Source organism: Narcine bancroftii, chromosome 2 (assembly GCF_036971445.1).
Source record: "Narcine bancroftii isolate sNarBan1 chromosome 2, sNarBan1.hap1, whole genome shotgun sequence".
NCBI classification, from domain to species: domain Eukaryota; kingdom Metazoa; phylum Chordata; class Chondrichthyes; order Torpediniformes; family Narcinidae; genus Narcine; species Narcine bancroftii.
Genome location: NC_091470.1, coordinates 257,848,039 through 257,869,498, shown reverse-complemented (window position 1 = coordinate 257,869,498; position 21,460 = coordinate 257,848,039). Strand labels below are relative to the sequence as shown.

Genomic DNA, 21,460 nt, shown 5'->3' with positions numbered 1-21,460 from the left:
CGTGCTTAGTTCATTCAGACGGAGGCACAATTCAAAATTGACTACAAAATGACTACAAAATTTTGGCACATTGTCGCATCGCGAGACGAGGAGTCAGCAACTAAAGTTGAACTTTTCCAAAGCAATCCTCTGGCAGAAGGTCAGTACGAGACTTTTAAGGCCCACCTCCTATGATCTTTCACCATGACTGAGCTGGAGAGAGGCACGCGTCTCCTACATCTAGACGAACTTGGGGACAGAACCCCCTTTGAGCTAATGACCGAAATGCTCGCGCTAGCCGGTGGACACTCCAAGTGCCTAATGTTCAAGGCCGCATTCTTAGAACGCCTCCCCCGCGATATCACCTTATTCTTGTTTGATGCAGACTTTTCTGACCCTCAGGCTGTGGCAAACGAAGCAAACAGACTATACAGAGTTCCCAAAAATTCTGTCGCCACAGTCCATTTCGACAACTGAGACAGGCTGGAAGGTCCAAAGGCAAGCAGCGAGATGGGTGCTGTTTTTTACCACAGGAAGTGGGGCTGGAATGCCTGCCAATGCGTCCCACCGTGCACTTAATCTGCCGACACCCAGGGAAACAGCACCGCCATCCACTAGTAATGGCCATGGTAGTTGGCAAACAGATAGGCCTCTTTTGTGCTGTCAACCAAATCTCTGGACGAAGGTTTTTAGTCGACACAGAAGCCGAATGCAACATCCTGCCACTGAACACCTTTGAGAAGCCCGGATTAAACAGTCCAACCTACTGGGACACCTATACCCAGCTACAGCACTAGGTCAGTCCGTTTGCTACTAGGAGACTCGACTTACAGGTGGGATTTCACTATCGCGTCGTACACCAACTGACCCTGGGAGTGGATTCCCTGAGGGCCAATAACCTACTGGTCGATGTGAGGGGGTGACAGTTAGTCCATGCCTCCACTTTCCAGACGTGTCCACTCTCGCCTAGTACACGGACAGCCCTGCGCATTCAGACCCTGTCTACGGACAAGTTTGCAAAGTTCCTAACTGAGTTTCCTGAGATCCTTACACCAGTTTTTCATTTGAACACCCCGCCACACAATGTCCAACATTGTGACAACTGAAGGACCACCCATTCATGCCAAGGCAAGGAGACTCCACCCCCACCCTGGCCATTTACAACAAGCCAAAGAGGAATGTAAAATGATGGAGGAGCTGGGCATCATCAGGTGTTCTGACAGCCCCTGGTCATCTCCCTGACATATGGTCCCTAAAGCAAGCAGGGGTTGGCGACTATGCAGGGGCTTCCGAAGATTGAACAGTGGAACAGTATCAGATCGTGACCCAATACTGCGCATTCAGGATTTTGCCGTAAATCTGCATGGGAAACAGTTCTTTTCCAAAGTGGACCCTGTGAAAGGTTACCACCAAATCTCCGTACACACAGATGATATGCCCAAGACAGCCATTATAACCCCATTCGGGCTTTTTGAATTTCTGAGAATGCCGTTGAAAAATGTGGCACAAACCTTTCAACATCTAATGGACACAGTTTCCAGAGGCCTCCCTTTCATTTTCGTCTAACTGAATGATATCCTGGTAGCCAGCACTACGGAGGACAAGCATGTCCAGCACCTCAGATTCCTATTCCAGAAGCTCTGTGATTTCGGACTCGATGCCAATCCAGGGAAATGCAGCTTCGGTAAGGAGACCATTGACTTTTTAGGGCACAGAGTCACGTCTGCTGGAGCAGCCCTGTTGCAAATTAAAGTGGCAGCCATCCGGAATTTCCCACGGCCCTCCACCATCAAGGGTTTACAAGAGTTTTTAGGCATGGTGAACTTTTACCACCAAGATACTATGCCCACTTTTCCATCTGTGACCAGCAAACAAAAACTGTTAACATGGATGCCTGAGACAAAGACAGCATTCTAGGAAGCTAAAGAGACACTAGCCTAAACAACCATGTTAGCACACCCATGCATGAATGCACTGACATCGGATGCCTCCAACACAGCAGTAGATACAGTCCTAGAACAGCGAGTCAATGGCCACTGGCAGCCACTCGCCTTTTTCAGCCACCATCTACATACCCCCAAACTTAAATACAGCACCTTCGATTGGGAACTGTTGGCGTTTTACCTGGTCATGAAGCACTTCCACCATTTCCTAGAAGGATGGCAGTTCATTGTATTCACCGACCACAGACCCCTTGCCTTTGCCCTGTCGAAAATATCGGACCCATGGATGGCGAGACAACAACGACATCTGTTTTTCGTCTCAGAGTTCACCTCTGACATTCGGCATGTGTCGAGGAAAGACAACACCATTGCAGATGCCCTCTCCAGACACCACCACACAAGTGTGACCCTGTTCAACATAGGCTGGATCCTGTCCGCAGGCGTCTGGCATCCTGTTTGATTCTGTCAATCTTAGGAGCGGTGCTGAAATCATGCAGGACTTCTCCTGTCGTAGGATGCTACGTTGGTATGCTCTTTAAAATTGGCACAGCCTGTGTAATGTCATCAAGTACGCGCCTCAATTGGAGAGGGTCCATGAATATGCCCTATCTACCACATTGGGGCACACAAAGAAAGCTGTTCAAAATTTGACTACATAAATTTACCACAGATATTAAAATACCTGAATACTATTTATTAAGACAAACATTTGACTAACTGACGCTAAATAAGAACCAAATATACCTGTTCCGACTTGCCTACAAATTCGACAGAAACAGATCTCATTAATAACCTGGGGGCTGTCTGTATATCCATGTTATTGTTTGGTTAAGTTTAGAAGTATGTTTTACCAAGTATGTTTTTTTTTAAACTTTATTTAAAGGTTTTATCACAGGAATAAAAAGAAAAATTACATTTAAAGAAAAGATATAAAATAAAATAATATAATTACAATACAACATTAGTAACCTAACTTAATTCAACCTAACCCCCCCTACATATACAAGAACTAAAAATCTATATATATAAAAAAACCCACCCTTCCCCTCCCCAAAATAAAGAGTGAAGAATTAGTAAAATTAATAATATTATATTAAAAAAAAACACACAAAGAAAAAGAAAAATATGACAAATAAAAAATAATTTAAAAAAAGATTTATCAGATCTAAAATATCACATCTAGGAACATACTTAAATCAAACTTAATTGCATATACTTAACAAATGGAGTCCACTTCAACTTATAAAAAGATATCTTGAATTGAAAAAGATATCCTTTCCATAATTAAACAAGACTTCATCTCTAAATACCACCTATCCAAAGTTAGTATATTTCTATCTTTCCAAGTAGACGCTAAACATTTCTTGGCCACTGCTAAAGCTAAATAGATAAAAGAAATCTGATAATTGTTTAATCCTGAATCAATTAATGATTATATTCCCTAATAAAAATATATCAGGATCTAATACAACACAAATATTATATAATCTATTAAATATAGATTGAATACCTTTCCAAAACTTGCAATCAGTCACAGGACCAGACAGTATGTAAAAAAAGTACTAGCTGTCTGGTCACAACGAAAACAACAATCTGACTTACTAAGACCAATTTTTTTAAATTTTTCTGGTGTTAAATATAATTGATGTATAAAATTATAATTAATCATCGCTAATCTAGCATTAATCAATTTCCGAATACTGTTTTGACAAATTTCCATCCAAGCTTCTTCAGCTATTGTAGAATCTAAATATTTTTCCCATTTCAACTTATCTTTATCCCAATCTTTCTTACTTTCATTTTCTTGTAAAATACAATACAAATCAGATATATACCCCTTTTCTGGTATTGAAAGTATATATTTCTCAAAACTAGTTTCGGGTAATAAAGTCATTTGCCGACCACATATCTGTTTTACAAATGATCTTAACTGATAATACACAAATACAGAATTTCCACTAATACCAAATTTCCTTTGTAATTCCTCAAAAGAACAAAAATGTCCTTCAAAAAAACAATCAGATAAGTTTTTTATTCCTTTCATTTCCCATTGTTTCAAAGTGATATTGGAGATCGTAAAAGGAACAAGTTGATTATTATATAATGGCAATCACCCAGACCATTTATTTTTAAGCCCCATTTTATCAAGTTTACTCGTCCATAGATTCAATAAATATTTCAATATTGGTACATCATAAGTTCGTAACAAATTTTTATTCCATTGAAACAAAAATTCATGTGGAGATTTTTCTAAAATAACTGCCAGTTCTATCTTTGCCCAACTGGGCGGATCCTCCATATTCATTAATGCACTAAGAAATTTAAATTGAGCTGCCTCATAATAATATTGAAAATTGGGTAATCTCAAACCTCCAAATTGAAAGTCCCACATCAATTTTTTCATTGCTACCCTTGGAAATTTTCCCTTCCATAAAAATTCTCTAACTGCTTTGTATAAATCCTTAAAAAAACTTTTTTTTTAAAAAATAAGGAATTGATTGAAATAAATATTGCATCCGAGGAAAAATATTCATTTTTATAGTATTAATCCTCCCCAATAAACCTAAAGGTAAGTCCTTCCACCTAATCAAGTCTAGTTTAATCTTTTTTATTAAGGGAAGGTAATTAATTGAATATAAATCTTGATATTCTGTATTGACATTAATTCCCAAATATTTAATTTGTTTTGTCCACTTCAATTTCATAATATTTTTATAAATCGAATAATCATCTTTACAAATTGACAAAATTTCACTTTTAGCCCAATTTACCTTATAGCCAGATAATTGACCATAATTTTCTAAAGATTCTTGAATTGCTGGTAAAGAAATATCAGGGTCCACCAGGTATAATAAAACATCATCTGCAAATAAATTAATCTTATATTCCTCATTCAAAACTCTCATTCCCTCAACATTTTCATTTTGATGTATTAACTGTGGCAAAGGATCAATAACTATAGCAAATAAAGCAGGTGACAATGGACATCCTTGTCTAGTAGACCTTGTTAAATCAAAAGATTCTGAGATCGTCCATTAGTAGCAACTCTAGCCTTCGGACTATTATATAAAGCCTTTATCAATACAATAAACGAAGAACCAAAACAAAATTTCTCAAGTACTTTAAATAAAAACTTCCATTCCACTCTATCAAAAGCCTTTTCTGCATCTAATGAAACCACTATTGGATAATTCATTTGAGATTTCAATTTATTTATCAAAGTAATTAGTCGCAAAATATTATCAGATACATATCTGTTTTTTATAAATCCTGTTTAGTCTTTATGTATTATTTTAGGTAAATATTGAGCTAATCTATTAGCCATAACTTTAGCTACAATTTTATAATCTACATTTAACAACGATATTGGTCGATAAGAAGAAACCTGTAAAGGATCTTTATCTTTTTTTGGTATAACCGTAATTATTGCATTAGAACAAGATTCAGGTAATTGAAAAGTTTTATAAATTTGCTGTATTACATTCTTATAAATAGAAGATATATCAACATAAAAAGTTTTATAAAATTCTATAGAGAACCCATCTTCACCGGGTGCCTTTCCATTTGGCATATCTCTTATAGCCATTTCAATTTCATTCTCTGTAAAAGATTTATCCACAAAGTATTTTTAATTCATTTATGTCGGTGTGATTAAAAGAGCAGATTTATTACATGGTATGTTGAAAGAAAGAAACAGGAAAGCTAAAATATTTCCAGATTCTTTCCAGTATCAAGTCTAATAACTTTAAACAGGAAAGTTTGCAGATACTGAGATTGTTGTGCAATACACAAAAATGCTGTAGAAACTCAGCAGGTCACACAGCTTTGAGAGAAAGCAAAGGGATAGAACCAACATTTCGGGCCTGAGTCCTTTGTCAAAATATGAGCAAAAAGCAGGCAGGTGCTTGAATAAAGAGATGGGGGAGGAGCACAGGCTTACAGGTAAAAGGTCATAGGTGAATATGGGTGAGATGGTGGAAGAGAAGTGATAAGAGGAGGAAATAAGGAGAGGGAAGGAGGTGGGGAGCTGGAGGAAGGGAGACTGAGGGATAACGAGAGAGAGAGAGAGAGAGAGAGAGAGAGATGGGAGGGGTTTACGAAACGGTAGAAGTCCATGATAATGCCATCTGGTTGGAGAGTGCCCAGACAGAATATTAGGTGTTTTTCAACATGCGGATGGCCATGGTTTGGCAGTATATGAGGCCATGGACAGATTTTGGATTTATTGTCAGTACAAATGTGACATCATATTTTAAAGAGCAACCCTGAGATTCTTTTTCCTGCGGGCGAGACACTTATTGGTAGCGTAAAAAAAGGTACACAGTGTACAAATGTAAACAACTGTGTCATTCAGAGGAAAAAAAAATGCAGAAGAGTAATTGAATGAGTGCCTGATTGAATCAGTCAGTGTGGGAATGGCATGTGGAATTGAAATGGTTTGCCACTGGGATCTCCCAGTCTGTGTTCAGTCTCTCCGATGTCGAAGAGTCCACGAGATCACTGTAAGCAGTAAATGACCTCAGCAGGTTCACAATTGAAGTGTTGCGTCACGCGGATGGACTGCTTGCTGGTGAGGGAGGAGGTGTGGGTGCAAGTGTAGGATTTCTTGCAGTTACAGGATTGGTACCATGGTGGGAAGGGAGGGGGGATTTGTGGGAAGGAATGAATGACAAGAGAGTCTGGAGTGGCCCTTGTGGAAAGCAGAGAGGGGAAGATGTGTCTTGTGGAAGAATCACGAAGTAGTTGGTGGAAATGTGAAAGATGATGATGTGTTGGATGTGAAAGCTGGTGGGGTGGTAGGTGAGGACAAGAGGAATCTTGTCTTTGTTGTATATAGGGGTGGAATGGTCCAGGACAGATGCTCTGAAAATAGATGAGATGTGGATAAGGGCTGTGTTGATGGCAGTTGAGGGGAAGCCACTTTTTTTTTTGAAGAGTGAGAACCTTCTTCATGGAATGAAAAACCTCATCCTGGGAGCAGATGTGACAGAGACAGAGGAATTGAGAGAAAGAAATAGAATCCTTAAAGGGGGCAGAGTGTGCAGAGATGTAATCTAGGTAACTCTGGGAATTGGTGGGTTTATAGAAAATGTCTCTAGAGACTTTGTCTCCCATGACGGAGAGAGAGATTGAGAAAGGAGAGTGTCGCTTTACTTTCTAAAGACATTGCGTGACTGCTAAGTCTCTCCAGCACTTTTGTGTGTTGCACTCAAGTCTAAAGAAATCAATTCTGTTTTAAGGTGACAAATATTAGAGTAAGGACTGGTTGCGATTGTGCAGTTTTGGTTGAGGGCACATTGCTTTGTATCGAATGAACATTGCTTATCTCTTTCCCATTTTCCTCTTGTTAGTTCGGTTCAAATTGTTGTTCAGGCCGAGATGAATTTGCTTCCTGTCACAGCAATGCAACATACTACTTCAGAGCATCACTGTCAAAATATAATCGGAAAGTACTGCAAAACACTCATTTGATCAGGCAGGAAACTGTTCACGTTTCAGACTAATGATATCTGGGCCTATGTTGAAATAACTTGTTTAAGTGATTCCTCCAAAGCTTTATTTTCTTGTGGATTAACAAGAAGTATGTTGGGAGCATAAAGTACTCCAGCCCTGATTTTCGCATTGCAATTAAGCACAACATATGGACTTGATTCTTTTAGTGTATTTTGAATTACAATATTTTGATTTTCTCTCTAGAAAATAAAACCTCAAACCTAAGCCCTTCACAGTGGCCTGAGAGAAGTGTTCTTCAAAACTACGAAAACCTTGAGCAAATCAGACAGAAAAGCAGGTAAGATGTATGATGATATTTTAAAAACACAATGCTGGAGAAACTCAGCAGGTCAAACTGTGTACATTATATAGCAAGATAAAGATACTTAACCAATGTTCCGGCCTTAAGTCCTTCATTAAGGTATGAAAAAATGTAGGCATATGTCCAAACAAAAGGGTGGGGGGGGGCGAGAAGGGCAGGGGGAACACAGTCCCAAAGGCAGGAGGTATTAGGTGGATAAAGGAGGGAGTGCACACCAGCAAGCGAGGGGGGGGGGGCGGGGGGGAGGATGGCTTTGCGATTGGAGAGGGAAGGCAATGGAGAGCTGGAAGAAAGAAGACAGGGAAAGGGAAGGAAAAAAGTCAATGTTAATGACATCCGTTAGAAAGTGCCCAGATGGAAAATTAAGTGTTGCTCTTCCAATTTACAGGTGGTCTTAATGGGACAGTACATGACTGCTCCTCCAAATGACAAAATTCAGACATAGAGCACAATAACAGGCCCTTTCATCCCACGAGCCCATTTTGAACTGTGAGAGGAAACCCTCGGGGACAATGTACAAGCTCCTTACAGATAGTGCTGGATTAGTACCATGATCACTGGTGCTGTAGCAGTGTTGCACTAACCACTACACTAACCGTGCCATTCATGTACTGTCCCATCAAGACCACCGTAACTTGGACGAGAATCACTTAATTTGATGTTTTGGCACTCCAACCAGATGACATTAATGTCGACTTCTCCAGTTTCTGCTAGCCTACCTTTTGTTCTCCCTCCCTTCCCTTTCCCTTCTTTCTTTCAGCTATCCACCCCCTTCCCTCTCCATTCACATAGCCATCCCACCTTGCTGATGTGCCCTCCCTCTCACATTCCACCTTCGAGATTGTGCTCCTTCCCTTCCCCCCAACCCCCCCCAACCATTTTGTTTGGGTGCCTGCCTACATTTTTTATACCTTTTTGAAGGGCTCAAGCCCAAAATGGTTATGTGTCTTTATCTTTGCTATATAAAGTACACTGTTTAACATGCTGAGTTTTTCTAGCATTGTGTTTTTACTTCAGCCACTGTCTCTGCAGACTTTTGTGTTTTCCTTCTGATAATATTTTAACATAATTCTGAGAGGTCTTCGTCTCACACAAAATCCTGGATTTTCCAATGAAAGCAGGAAACTGCATTGCAACATCCTAGTTTCCCAATAATTCACCAAGCTTTGATGAATTCTAGCATTTCCAGTCATAACTGTTTTTATAACAGTTTAAATCTGAATTCAGCTTGTGACGTACAACAGGTGAAGATTATACAAATGGAAAACAAATGCTGTAGTTGTATTTGTAGAACTTCAGTTATTACAGCCTTGACTCTTCTGTAAATATCTCATCAAAGATTATCAGTAGCTTTCTTATGCAGTCTTTCCAAGAGTTGATGCCCACTACCATTTAAAAAATAAAGCCGATTCCAGCCATTGAAACTCATGCTGCCTAATTAACCAAATGTTTTTGAATGTGGGAGGAATCCAGAGCACCCGGGGAAACCCTCATGGGGAGAACTGTCCTTACAGACAGCGCCAGATGCGAATCAAAGTTGCTGGTTCTGTAATAGTTTTGCCCTAATTGCTACGCCAACCATGCTTCCCGACACAATGATGTAATGTGAATTTTTATCTTTTATGTTCATATTCTTTTAATCTTTACAATGAAAGGATTCAAAAGCAGTGGGTCTGTGAATTTCTCCTCAGTGAAATATTGGGATCATTTGTGATAGTTTTGCTCATCTCCATGATATAATTTCTTTTCATATGGTAAGAAGTAGTGAACATGCAATGCCATGCAATCCTATATTTCTCTGGAATTAAACCTCTACAACTGTCTCAAGGGTGGTCTTTTATTGTTGTTGCCTTTTTTGGTGACTTGTTTGTTTCAAAGCTTTCCTGTGACTTGGTCAAATTGAACCCCTCTCTCAAGAACATAATCTATTGGTAGAACAGATTGGGTGAATCAAATTGGTCGAGGCAGTCTTGAGGATGATTTCATTGAATGCATCTGTCATAGTTTTCTTGAACAGCATGTTTACTGAACCTACAAGGAAAGATGCTATCTCAGATCTGATCCTGTATAATGAAACAGGTAAAATTACTGATTTTGTAACTAAGGATCTTCTTGGAATGAGTGATCACAATGTGATTGAATTTCTCAGACAGATAGAAGATACAATCATTTGATCAGAAACCTAAAACTGGAAGACTTACAGGATGGAGGAGGGGTTGGATAGTATTAACTGGGAACATGGGCGACATGGTGAGACAGTTGACTGGAAAACTTTCAAATAGATCTTTTAGAGTGCTTAACAAAAATATATTTAATTTCAAAGCAAAAATAGTGAGAGTGGGTAGAGCAAACCTTAGATAAATAAAGAAATAAAGGAAGGTATCAAATGAAAATCCCATTCATTCAAAATCACCAAGAGTAGTGGGAAACTGGAGGATTGGGAAAACTTCAAAAAGTATCAAAGAACAATGAAACAAGCAATAAAGAAAAGGAAAATAGCTTTTGAAAGTAAACTAGCACAAAATATAAAAGTTTTAGTAGTAGTAATACTAAAAGTTTTTTTATTATTATAAAATGTAAAGGATGTCTGAAAAAATGTAGATTCATTGGAAGATTAGAAGGGGGAGTTAATGTTGGGTAATGTGGAAATGGCTCGGATCTTAAATAACTATTTTGTGTCAGTATTCATGGTGAAGGATACATCTAACGTGCCAAAGAGAGATGTTAAGGATGCAACAAATGACAGAAGTTATAATAGAGGTGTTTGTGGTAATTGGCCAAAATTCTTTGGACTCTGGGCAGGTCCTGGCAGATTGGAAGGTGGCAAATGTCACACCATTGTTTCAGAAAGGATGTCGACAAAATGCAGGCGTGGACATTTGTGGTCAGGAAAATGAATAAAGCTGTCATTTAAGTAAGAAATAGTGGAACATCTGGATAGAATCAGAATTTATTTTCATGAACATGTCATGAATTTCATTGTTTTGCAGCAGTATCAGAGTGCAAACATTTATATAAACCTCCTTACAAAATAAATAAAAAGTAGTGCAAGAAAAAGTCAGTGTTTGTGGCTCATTGTTCATTCAGGAAACTGATGGCAGAGGGAAAGAAGCTGTCTTTGTGCTGCTGAGTGTTCACCTTCAGGGGTCTGTACCATTTTCCCCACTGGTAGCACAGTAAAGAGGGGATGGTCTGGATGGTGGGGGGTCCTTGAGGATAGAGGGTGCTTTCTTAAGATACTGCCTCTTGTGGATGTCCTTGATGGAGTGAAGACTGGTGCCCGTGATGTCGCTGGCTGAATTAACAATCCTCTGGTGTTTTTTTCTTGTCCAGAACATTATAAGCAATGATGCAGTTTCCCCGGTACAGCAGAAAAATAATGAGTGTTAAGTAAATAATAGAAATTATTAATTGCTCGATTACATTCCATTGGCTATTAAGTGCTTTTGGGTACCCAGAATCAAATGAAGACACTGTAGACTTGTTGGACATGGTGCTGAAACTTTCCATTTCTATCATTATATTTACATCCAGGGCTGGATCCATATTGACAAGTTCATCTGAGACTCTTTTGGGACTTAAGGGGAGCCAAAGGCCACTTCCCATTCAGCTTGATGCCAAGGAACTGCTGAAGTTTTTTACACCAGAGGGTTTTCCTATTGCTGAGCTCCAGCCTTTAGCAATACAAAGCAGGTATGCTGGGCTTGTTTTTCTTTTTGTACTGTTGGGATAGTTGGGGAGAAATAGGAAAGATTCTATGCAAACAAATGAAGAAAAATATGGGCTGAGATTCAGAAGAGCAGAAAGATCTGTTATGAATAAATATTCCATCAGTTAAGAATAGGAAATCAGGAAAATGGTTATTATTTCCAGATTAGTTGCTCAACAATCAGGAGAGATGGAAGAAGAAATTAATTGTGGCCTTAAGAATCGCAATGTGGTTATTAGCTTCTGCAGAGTCCTATAATCATCCCCTCGGTTGCACAGTAGTGTATAAGGAGATATTTGGGAGTTCACTTTTTTTCCTCTTTCATCAACTTAACTGGTAAAGACCTTGCTATATTTTCACAAAACTGGGCTGTTATTCATGAAATACTTTTATGAAGACTTACCAGAGCTTAAGAACACATCTGAATGTCTCCAACCACACTAAAGTACTTGTAGTTTAGTTAGAATTGCAAAATAAATCTGAGGAAGATGCTGCTTTTGAAGTGAAGGATATCTTAGCGTAGTTGCGACAAGCTAACTTATTGTAATCATGACTTGTATCCAATTTTGGTTCAGTTATAGAATATATAACTGATTTACCAAGTTTGTTTTCCTCTCAGTATTTTCATATATGATGGTTAAGAAACTTCTTGGAAAAAAATTATTGTGTGATAAATCTTATTGCTGTAACATTTTTTTTTAAATCCTCTTGCATTTCAGTGAAAATAAGTTTCCACTGACCCCAGAGATGACCATTCAGAAACTGAAAGGTCTGCCTTTTGAAAAGGCCACTGAATGTCATTACCATGGAGTTGAGTAAGTGTGATGTTCTAAACCCTTGACTGTAATTTAACATATTTGTTCTTGGTTCCTTTAAATTTATATTGTTGACAAACAATTCCCATTGGCAAGTTTTATGGATTCCTCTTGCTTAGTGCAAGTATAAAACCAGCTAGGTATAGAAAAGTAAGCAATACCGGAGAAGTGGTCAGTGCAGCACTATTAATGCGCCAGCGGCCCGGGTTCAAATCTGGCACTGTCTTTAAGGAGTTTGTATGTTCTCCCTGTGACCGTGTAGGTTTCTTCTGGGGGTCCTCTGAGTTCCTCCCACCCTCCAAAAAAAAAGTATGGGATTTTTAGATTAATTTGTGTATTTGGGCAGCAATAAAATTAAACCATGTGTTTGTTTGCATAATTTTTGTGTTTCTGGGTTCCAGGGTCTCTAACTCTTGCACAAGTTGGTGCATTAACGTCAGGATCTCCTGTGCAACACATCGTGACCTTCACTTTTCCTGCATCCTACTGATTATTTTCTGTTTTTTTTCTATATTCAGCGCAGTAGAAGTTGATTCCAGCCATTTATACCCATGCCACCCAATGTACTCCTTGTATTTCCTTGTAGGAGCTACACTGACTTGCATTTGCTAAGCACCTTTCCCATCCCCTGCTCATTGAAAATATGAAAGACTGTCTGCTCCTTTCCAAAAGCTGAAGACTTGATGGAAACAAAAGTATAAGGCCAGAAGAAATTAGACCGGCTTTGTGGCTGATCCCTCCTCAGGAAAACTTTGTGCATTGCACTTCATCTAAAAACTGAAAAGACCACTTTTCATACTCTGCCACTCTATGCCTCTCTATTGCCCCCTAGGGCAGACTCCCTTGTCTTCCATGTATGGTGCATGTTCATTTAAAATGCCACATCTTCTCCCATCTGATTTTAGAATTGAACATTATGTCCAATGTTTAATGATACCAAATAGAATGCTAAAAAGCAGATTGATAATCAGTTCCAGTTTCCTTGGTTCTAGATGTGGCTTGCCCCAGTATTTAAAACTAAATGGGCTTTCATAGCCGATTTTTCCCAGGGACTCAAGAAGCTTAGCCATCTGGGTTCTATCTGACAGCACTTATGTCATCTACCATTTTGCATATGAGCGCAATAGATGGTAGGCTTGCCATTTTATTTTATTAAATCTGTCATTTTGAGAGGGGTGCTGTCTTACTGGAGAAAACAAAGCTGAGCTCTTTGTGAGAGGAGAAAGTGAAGCTGACCGGAATACAAAACAAACAGAGTTGATTGGTTTAGGGACAGTACAAAAGCAGGATCAGGTCAAGGCTTTAGCATCAAGGGGCTTGAATGAGCAGAGGCTGCAGGGACACAGCTGGAAAGATAAAGGAAGGCTTCCCATTGCTATTCTTTGCAGTCGTTAATGCAGACGAGATGGCAGTAAAGCTAGTCCAGGACTTCTGCAGAGTATGCTAAGTCGGAATCATCTAGTGTGCCTGACAACTACTCCTGAAAAAATGCATGGTGCTTCAACTCATGACTGACAGCATTCTTAAAGGGAAGGGTGAGCAGGCCAGTAGTCAAGGTTCATGTTGGGCTGAATAGCCTATTAGTGTTCTTATGGTCGATGATGTAGGTAGGAAATGGGATGAGGTCCTGCAAAATGAATGTTGAGAGTTTGGATGATGGTTAAAAAGAAAGACCTCCAAGATGGTGATCTCTGGATGATTCCCAGTGTCACGTCCCAGTGAGAGTAGGAATAGGAGGAGAGAGCAAGTGGACACATGGTAAGCAGTTGGTGCAGGAGGGAGGGGTTCAGATTTGTCGACAATTGGGATCTCTTGTTGGACAGGGATGACTTGTACATGAGTGACAGGTTACACCTGAACTGGAGGGGAACCAATATTCTGTGGGAGGGGTTTGGTAGCTTCAACGAGGAGGATTTAAACTAATCTGACAGGGTGTGGGATCCAAAAAGAGGACAGAGGTCTGAGAAGGTTAAGGAGAGCGAGGAAAGCAAAGGAAGTGCATTGAGGCAGAACAGGATGTTAGATGTCAAGCGTTGAGATAGGAGGAGTAAACGTTGTGTGTATTTTAACATAAAAAGCTTGACAGGGAAAGGAGCTTTGGGTGAGGATAGGTGCAGAACAGTGGGATGTTGAAGACGTAACAGGGACGTGGTTGAAGGAGGGCCAGGACTGGGTATTCCAGGTATTGTAGTTACAGGTTTGATAGGAACAGTGGGAAGGGAGGTAGAGTGGGGGAGAAGAAACTGTTTACCGTATTATCAAAGAAGATATCGCTGTAGTGTTTAGAGAGAACTATTGTCTGAGGCAGTGTGGGTGGGAATTAGGACCGAGAAGTAGTAGTCACCCTAGTCACACTAAAGGCCATCAGTCACCTGATGGGAGCTGGAGGATCAAATGTACAGAAGGATTTTAGAGGTCTGTAAAAATAGCAAAGCTGCTATGGTAAGTGATTTCACCTTCCCCACCATTGACTGGGAATGTTAAAGTGTTGGGGATTGGATAGGGTGACTGGGAAAAGGCAATGTTTGACCTTGTACAGGGGAATGAGACTGGTCAAGTAACCGAGGTATCAGTAGGGTAACCCTTTGGGACCAGTAACCATAATTCTATCAACTTTGAGATATTCATAGAGAAGAATACCACTGGTCCTCAAATTAAAATCCTAAATTGGGGCAAATCTAATTTTGACAAGATATGTTTAGAGTCAGAGGAGATGGGGAAGATCTTAAATGAATATTTTGGGAATGTATTTACTGTGGCGCAGTATAAGCAAGTGTGGGAGGGGAGAGAGGTAACTAAAGACACCCAAAGACATGTCTTCATCAGAGCTTAATAGGTGTTAGGAGTCTTGGATTGTATCTCTGGGCTTAGATAAGGGGCACTAGAACTTTGTGGGAAGGCAGGAAGGAAATTGATGGGGCTATGACAGACATTTTTAACTTATTCCTGAGGACAGGAAAAGTTCTGGAGGATTGGAAAATGGCTAATATGGTTTCCATTTTTAAAAATGGGCCTGGAGGATGAACTGCAGACATGTTAGTTTGACATCTGGTGGGAGGATACTGATAGATAAAATCAAGCAACATTTGGATGGCTAGGGGAAAATTAAGGAACAACAGAATGGATTTGTGTGGGAAATGATGTCTCACAAACTTGATATACCTTTGAAGAAACTAAGAGGGTAGATGAGGGCAAGGGCGTTGATGTTATTTGTAAGGATTTTACAACAGTGTTTGATGAGGACCAATACTGATACTGGTCTAAAGGTACTGTACTTAAATGCACAAAGCATTAGGAATAAAGTAGATGACCTTGTTGTACAGCTACAGATTGAAAGATATGACATTGTGGCCATCACAGAGACATGGCTCAATGATAGATGTGATTGGGAGCTGAATATCCAAGGGTACACAGATAGGCAGGTAGAGGGGGTGGCATGGTTCTGATGGTAAGCAAAGGTATTAAACCACTAGAAAGAAGGGACATAAGGTCAGAAATAGTGGAATCCTTATGGGTTGAGTTAAGAAATGGCAGGGTTAAAGGACCCTATTGGCAGTTGTATGCAGGCCCCCCCAAGCAGCAGCCAGGAAGTAGACAATGAGCTGCAGGTGGAGATAGAAAAAGCATGTCAGAAAGAGAATGTCAAAATAATTATGGGGGATTTTAACATAAAAGGGGATTGGGGAAAATCAGGAAGATCCTGGATCTCAGGAGAAAGATTTTCTAGAATGCCTATGGGATGGCTTTTTGGAGCAGCTTGTCGATAAGCCCACCAGGCGATCAGCCGTTTTGGATTGGGTGCTGTGCAATGAACCTGAGGTGATTAGGAAATTAAAGGTAATGGAACCCTTAGGAAGTAGTGATCAAAGCATGATAGAGTTCAATTTTAAATTTAAAAAGGAAAAGCTGATATCAGGTGTGACAATATTTCGGTGAAACAAAGGGAATTACAGTGGTATGAGAGAGGAATTGGCCCAAGTTGACTGGAAAAGTAAGCTAGATGGAGGGGTGGCAGAGCAGAATTGGATGATATTTCTACATGAAATAAAGTGCAGGATAGATGTATTCCAAGAAAATAGAAAATTATGAATGGGGAAAAAAGGCACAAATGTGGCTAACGAGAGAGGTTAAGGGTAAAATAAAAGCAAAAGGGAGGGCATACAAGAAAGCAAAAATTAGTGGAAAAACAGACTGAGAAACTTTTAAAAAATTTACAGAAAGAGACAAAGAAAGTCATTAGGAAAGAAAAGATGAATTATGAAAGGAAGTTGGCAAATAACATACAAAAGGATACTGATTTTAAAAAAATATATAAAGAGTAAAACAGAGACATGGGTAGATAGGACTGATTGAAAATGATGCTGGAAAAATTATAATGGGTAATAAAGAGATGGCAGAGGAACTAAATGAATATTTTGTGTCAATTTTCACTGAGGAAAATAATAGCAATATACTTGATAGGATTGAGTACAGTCAGGATTACTAAAAAGATAGTGCTTAGTAAGATGATTGGACTAAAGATAGATGTCCTCCGGACCGGATGAGGTGCACCCACGAGTTCTGGAGATTGTGGAGGCATTGGAATTGATTTTCCAGAAATCAATAGACTCGGGCATGGTTCCGGAGGATTGGAAGGTTGCAAATGTAGTAGTTCTGCTGTTTAACAAAGCAGGGAGGCAGAAACAAGGAAATTATAGGCCTATTCGTCTGATGTCAGTATTTGGTAAGTTATTGGAGACAATCCTCGAGGTGCATGAAGGGAAGATCTTGCCTGACCAACCTAATGGAATGTTTTAAGGAAATCTCAAGTAGGATGGACAAGAGAGAGGCTGTAGATGTTGTGTATTTGGATTTTCAAAAGGCCTTTGATAAAGTGCTGCATAAGAAGATGCTGAATAAGATGAGAGTGCTTGGAATTACAGGAAAGATATTAGATTGTGTGCAGCTTTGGGTGACAAGCAGAAAGCAAAGGGTGGGAATAAAGGGATCCTGTTCTGGTTGGTTGCCGGTCACTAGTGGTGTTCTGCAGGGGTCGGTGTTAGGGCTGTTTCTTTTTACAATGTATATTGATGATTTAGATTATGGATTGAATGCTTTTGTGGCAAAGTTTACAAATGATAGCAAGATAGGACAGAGTAGATATGAATAAGATGTTTACCTTGGTGGGTAAATCCAGGACAAGAGGGCACAGTCTTAGAGTTAGAAGGTACCCATTTAAAACACAGATGAGGAGAAATTTCTTTAGCCAGAGAGTCGTGGATTTGTGGAATTTGTTGCCACATACAGCTGTGGAGACCGGATCATTGGGGGAGTTTAAGGGGGATATTGATAGGTATCTGATTGGTCAAGGTATTAAGGAATATGAGGGGAAAGGCCAAAACTTGGAAGTTGATGTGAGAACAGTTTAGCTCAGGGTGGATTTGCAGTGCAGACTTGTTGGGCCAAGCGGCCTACTTCTGTTCCTTTTTCTTGTGATCTTATATGATAGGTTGGTATGGCTGTTTGGGTATGTAGGACAGGAGACCAGCCAGCTAATTAGTTCAACAACTGGCTCAGTAATAGTAGTTAAAGAACAGTTGTAGAAGACAGTTTTTCAGACTGGAGGACAGTGGCCAATGGAGTCCCTCAATGTTCAGAACCAAGACCCTTGCTTTATCTAAATGATCTATGCAAGGATGTTTGTGGCAAGTTAAGTATGGTGATGACCATTATAGCATAATGTATGCTATAATGGACAGTGAAGAAGGTTACCTGGCTTTGCAATGGGTTCTAGACCATATGAGGAACTGGGATAAGAAACAACAGATACCGTTCAACTCTTGAAAGTGCAAGGTGCTGCATATGTGTGAATCGAACCAGGGCAGGATTTACTCTGTTAACAGCAGTGCCCTGAAGAATGTTGAGGAGTGGAGGGGCTCAGAAGTGCAGATACATGGCTCTTTAAAGAGGCCAACACAGGTAGACGGAATATTGAACAGAGCTTTTGCCTTAGTCATTGCATTGAATACAAGTGTTTGAATGTCATGTTGAAGTTATACAAGACATTGGTGAGGAGCTTTGTTTGCCCAGCTATGTGAAGGCTATTACAAAGATGGAAAGGGTACAAAGTTATTGTCAGAAGTTGAGTTATCATGAGAAATTGGAAATACTGGGCCTGTTTCCTTTAAAGTGTAGGAGAATGAGCGGGGAATTTACTAAGGTGTATAAAATCAGGAGGGGCATTGATAAGATGAATAGTGATGGTGTTTCCTCCAGCAGGAGAATAAAGAATTAGAGGATTTAACTGTAATGTGAGGGGGTAGGATTTAGAAGGGACATGAGGGGATAGTTCTTCACTCTAAGGGCACTTGGAACGAGCTGCCAGACAAACTGGTGGAGGCAGGTACACCAGGTTCCTTAAAGGAAACACTTGAATAATTTGTGGATGGAAGGGGATTGGAGGGATCTGGGCTTAAAATGGGAGAAGTGTGACTAAAGCAGGAAGGCATGTTGGGGTGTGCAGACAAGCCAGGCTTGTGGCCTGTCACTGTGCTGTGGGCTTGATGACTCGAATGATTATTGAATGAACATTTCAGGTACTGCCTAGACCACAGCAGAGCACTTGAAAAGGATATTGGACTTGGGAAGCTTCAGTCTCGCCTCATCCGTTATGAAACCAACACGACATGCTCAAGGGAGCACTGTCCAGTTGTTTATGGATTAAGCCCGCTGCCATCTCCAGCAGTCCTATCAGAACCTGGAAGTGCACCAGATGGAGAGATTTTACAAAGCACTCAGAAATATGTTGATGGACATGGGCAGAAACCTAGGTCAAGGAGGGTGGACTGCCTCAATTCAAGCAAAAGGTAACTTGCAAAAAGGGAAAGCATAAACCATGTAGCAAACACTCAAGATTACCTAAATGTTTAAGGAAGAATTCTAATGAACAATATTACCTGAAGTATCAGTATTTTTATCTGGACAGATTTTTTCCCTGCCTTGCCTGGTTCTTCTATCTCTTTCTGATTTTGATATGCCTTTACTGGATTTTGTTATGTTCAATATTTTGTTTACATACAAAACTACAAAGTGGTGTGGAAACTGTTGTTAATTTTATTACTCCTTGTTTTCCTCCATCCTGCTGTAGTATTCTCCTTCCTATTGCAAATCACATACTCTGAACATTCCTTGTGTCAGCAGAGAACCATTTCCACAAATCTTGCAAATTTCTGTGTGTTGTTTAATTGTAGATCATTTTTGTCCTGCATTCAGAATCAGAATTTATTGTCTTGAAATTCGGAGTTTTGTCGCAGCATCACAGCACAAAAAGTAAAGCCGTGTCTTTGGTTCATTTGATCATTCAGGAATCTGATGGCAGCGGGGAAGAAGCTGTCCCTGTCCCACTGAGTGCTGATCATTAGACACCTCCTTCCTGATGGTAGCAGAGTGAACTTTATTTGTTATTTCTTTATTTCATGGCTTCGTCTCCCTCCTGTAAGGTTCCAAACATACATTATTTTAAATTCTGCATTTCTGTTGTATCTAATGATGAATGCAGATGCAATCTTGGCTTGCCAATAAATGGTGGTTTTGTTTTTGCACAGAAAGTTTGATCTTTCCATCAGAACTTGCGTCTCGAAAATTAAATGTAATTCAGATGATGAAGCAATCTCTAACTGGAAATTACTTTTCTGATTTTTAAATCGATAAGATATAAATTCTGTTGGTAATCTGTTGAGCAGCCTCAACACTTGTGAGAACCAAATACTGATTCAAAAGTACAAGTGCACAGCTACTGACTGTGGCATCCCTGTCCCTTTACAAAATGGAGTTTCGTTTGATTGCAAGCATTAGATTTTTTTTTTAAATTTGACTTTATTTGGAAAAATGCGAAACAGGTTTTGTGATACGATAGATGAAAGGCATCCAGCATTAAAACTGTAGAGCATTATAAAATAAAGAATATGGAGAAATATCTGTACAAGTAAGCCTGCTTACAACTGGTATTCCTTTTCCCAGACTGGCCAAGACTAAAAGTGTGGAATTCCTTGAGTCCCAGAACTCACCAGGCACATCACAGAAAGCTGCTTTGCAGGGGGATTCACAGAGGCTGGCAGCTGCTACTTCTGCTTCCAGTAAGCAGTCCAGCAAGCAGGTTCAGAGTCCAGTAACAAAACCTGGCCACCAAAGTGTGGTTCGAGAGAAGTCACGAAATGAACGAACTCAAAAACACAAGAGGGTAAGGATTTATCAAGTTATATAATCATACCCTCTCAACATGTACGTGGTTCTTGCCAACATGCCTAATACAATAAAACATCTGTTATCCGGCCCCTATGGGAATTGGTTGCTTGAGACTTACTTTTACAATACCTAACTAATACATCTGCATAGAGAATAAAAGACAAAAAAAAACTATACAGTACTTACTTTGGATAAACTTCATTTGAATGAATAAACCAAAAGCATTTTACTTTATTTTCAGTCACATTCTTTGAAAACATTTAACCTTTGCCACATCTGCAGGTTCCTCCCTCCACAGATCAGTGTGAAAGACAAACAATAACATTATAGATAATTAAATCCCCCTCCCACCAAAGTTTACAGATAAAACTTTGATCTGGGAGTCTCTTACTAAGCAGAAACAAGGAGGCACTTTAAGAGAGTCACCCCAACGATGAGCAGCATCAACCAGCTCTTCATCCTGGGCAATACTATTTTCTTCAAACACAACTTTATTTAACAGCTGCCATGAACAATGCACGACCAAGGCACTCCACTGGCTGAATATTTGCTCTCATCTTCACCAAAGGTTTATGTGTTACTTCAGAGAACATTTACTTTTACAATTTTAAACATATATTTTTACTCATTATTATTTTTTTCTTAGTTTTAAAAATTTATTTTCCTTTTTTTGCCAGTTGCTTGAGGCTTGTGTTTGCTTGAATTCAGGATATCAGGGGTTTGACTGTAATTAGAATTTTAATTGCTCATCGCAGGGAGGCTTATTTGCATCTCCGCAATGTGAAGATGGTATATTTTTGGTATCATGTTGCAAGGTAAATAAGTTGACATTAGTTTTTAGCTAAGCTCCCTTTTCACTGCAATAGAACTTCACAGTGTAGTTGAGAGAGAATGAGGATTTTATATAGACTTGTTTACCAGCATATAGGTACATGTGAAAAGGATTTCTGGGGACTGGTTGACGGCTAATTGCGAA

At 39.6% G+C, this 21,460-nt stretch overlaps 1 protein-coding gene across 9 annotated transcripts in view; it reads left to right on the top strand.

The window, feature by feature from the left end:
* mtbp (MDM2 binding protein) overlaps positions 1–21,460 on the top strand; it is a 108,881-nt gene that overhangs the window by 70,539 nt on the left and 16,882 nt on the right. For all 9 annotated transcript variants that reach the window (XR_011352151.1, XR_011352152.1, XR_011352150.1 and 6 more), the window contains 5 exons: positions 7,620–7,713; positions 11,272–11,430; positions 12,166–12,261; positions 18,837–19,106; positions 20,260–20,479. Coding sequence is in view for 6 of the 9 variants with exons in the window: in XM_069920950.1 (XP_069777051.1) it covers positions 7,620–7,713; positions 11,272–11,430; positions 12,166–12,261; positions 18,837–19,106; positions 20,260–20,479 (839 nt within the window). In the remaining 3 variants the exon portion in view is untranslated. The remainder of the gene's footprint in view (positions 1–7,619; positions 7,714–11,271; positions 11,431–12,165; positions 12,262–18,836; positions 19,107–20,259; positions 20,480–21,460) is intronic.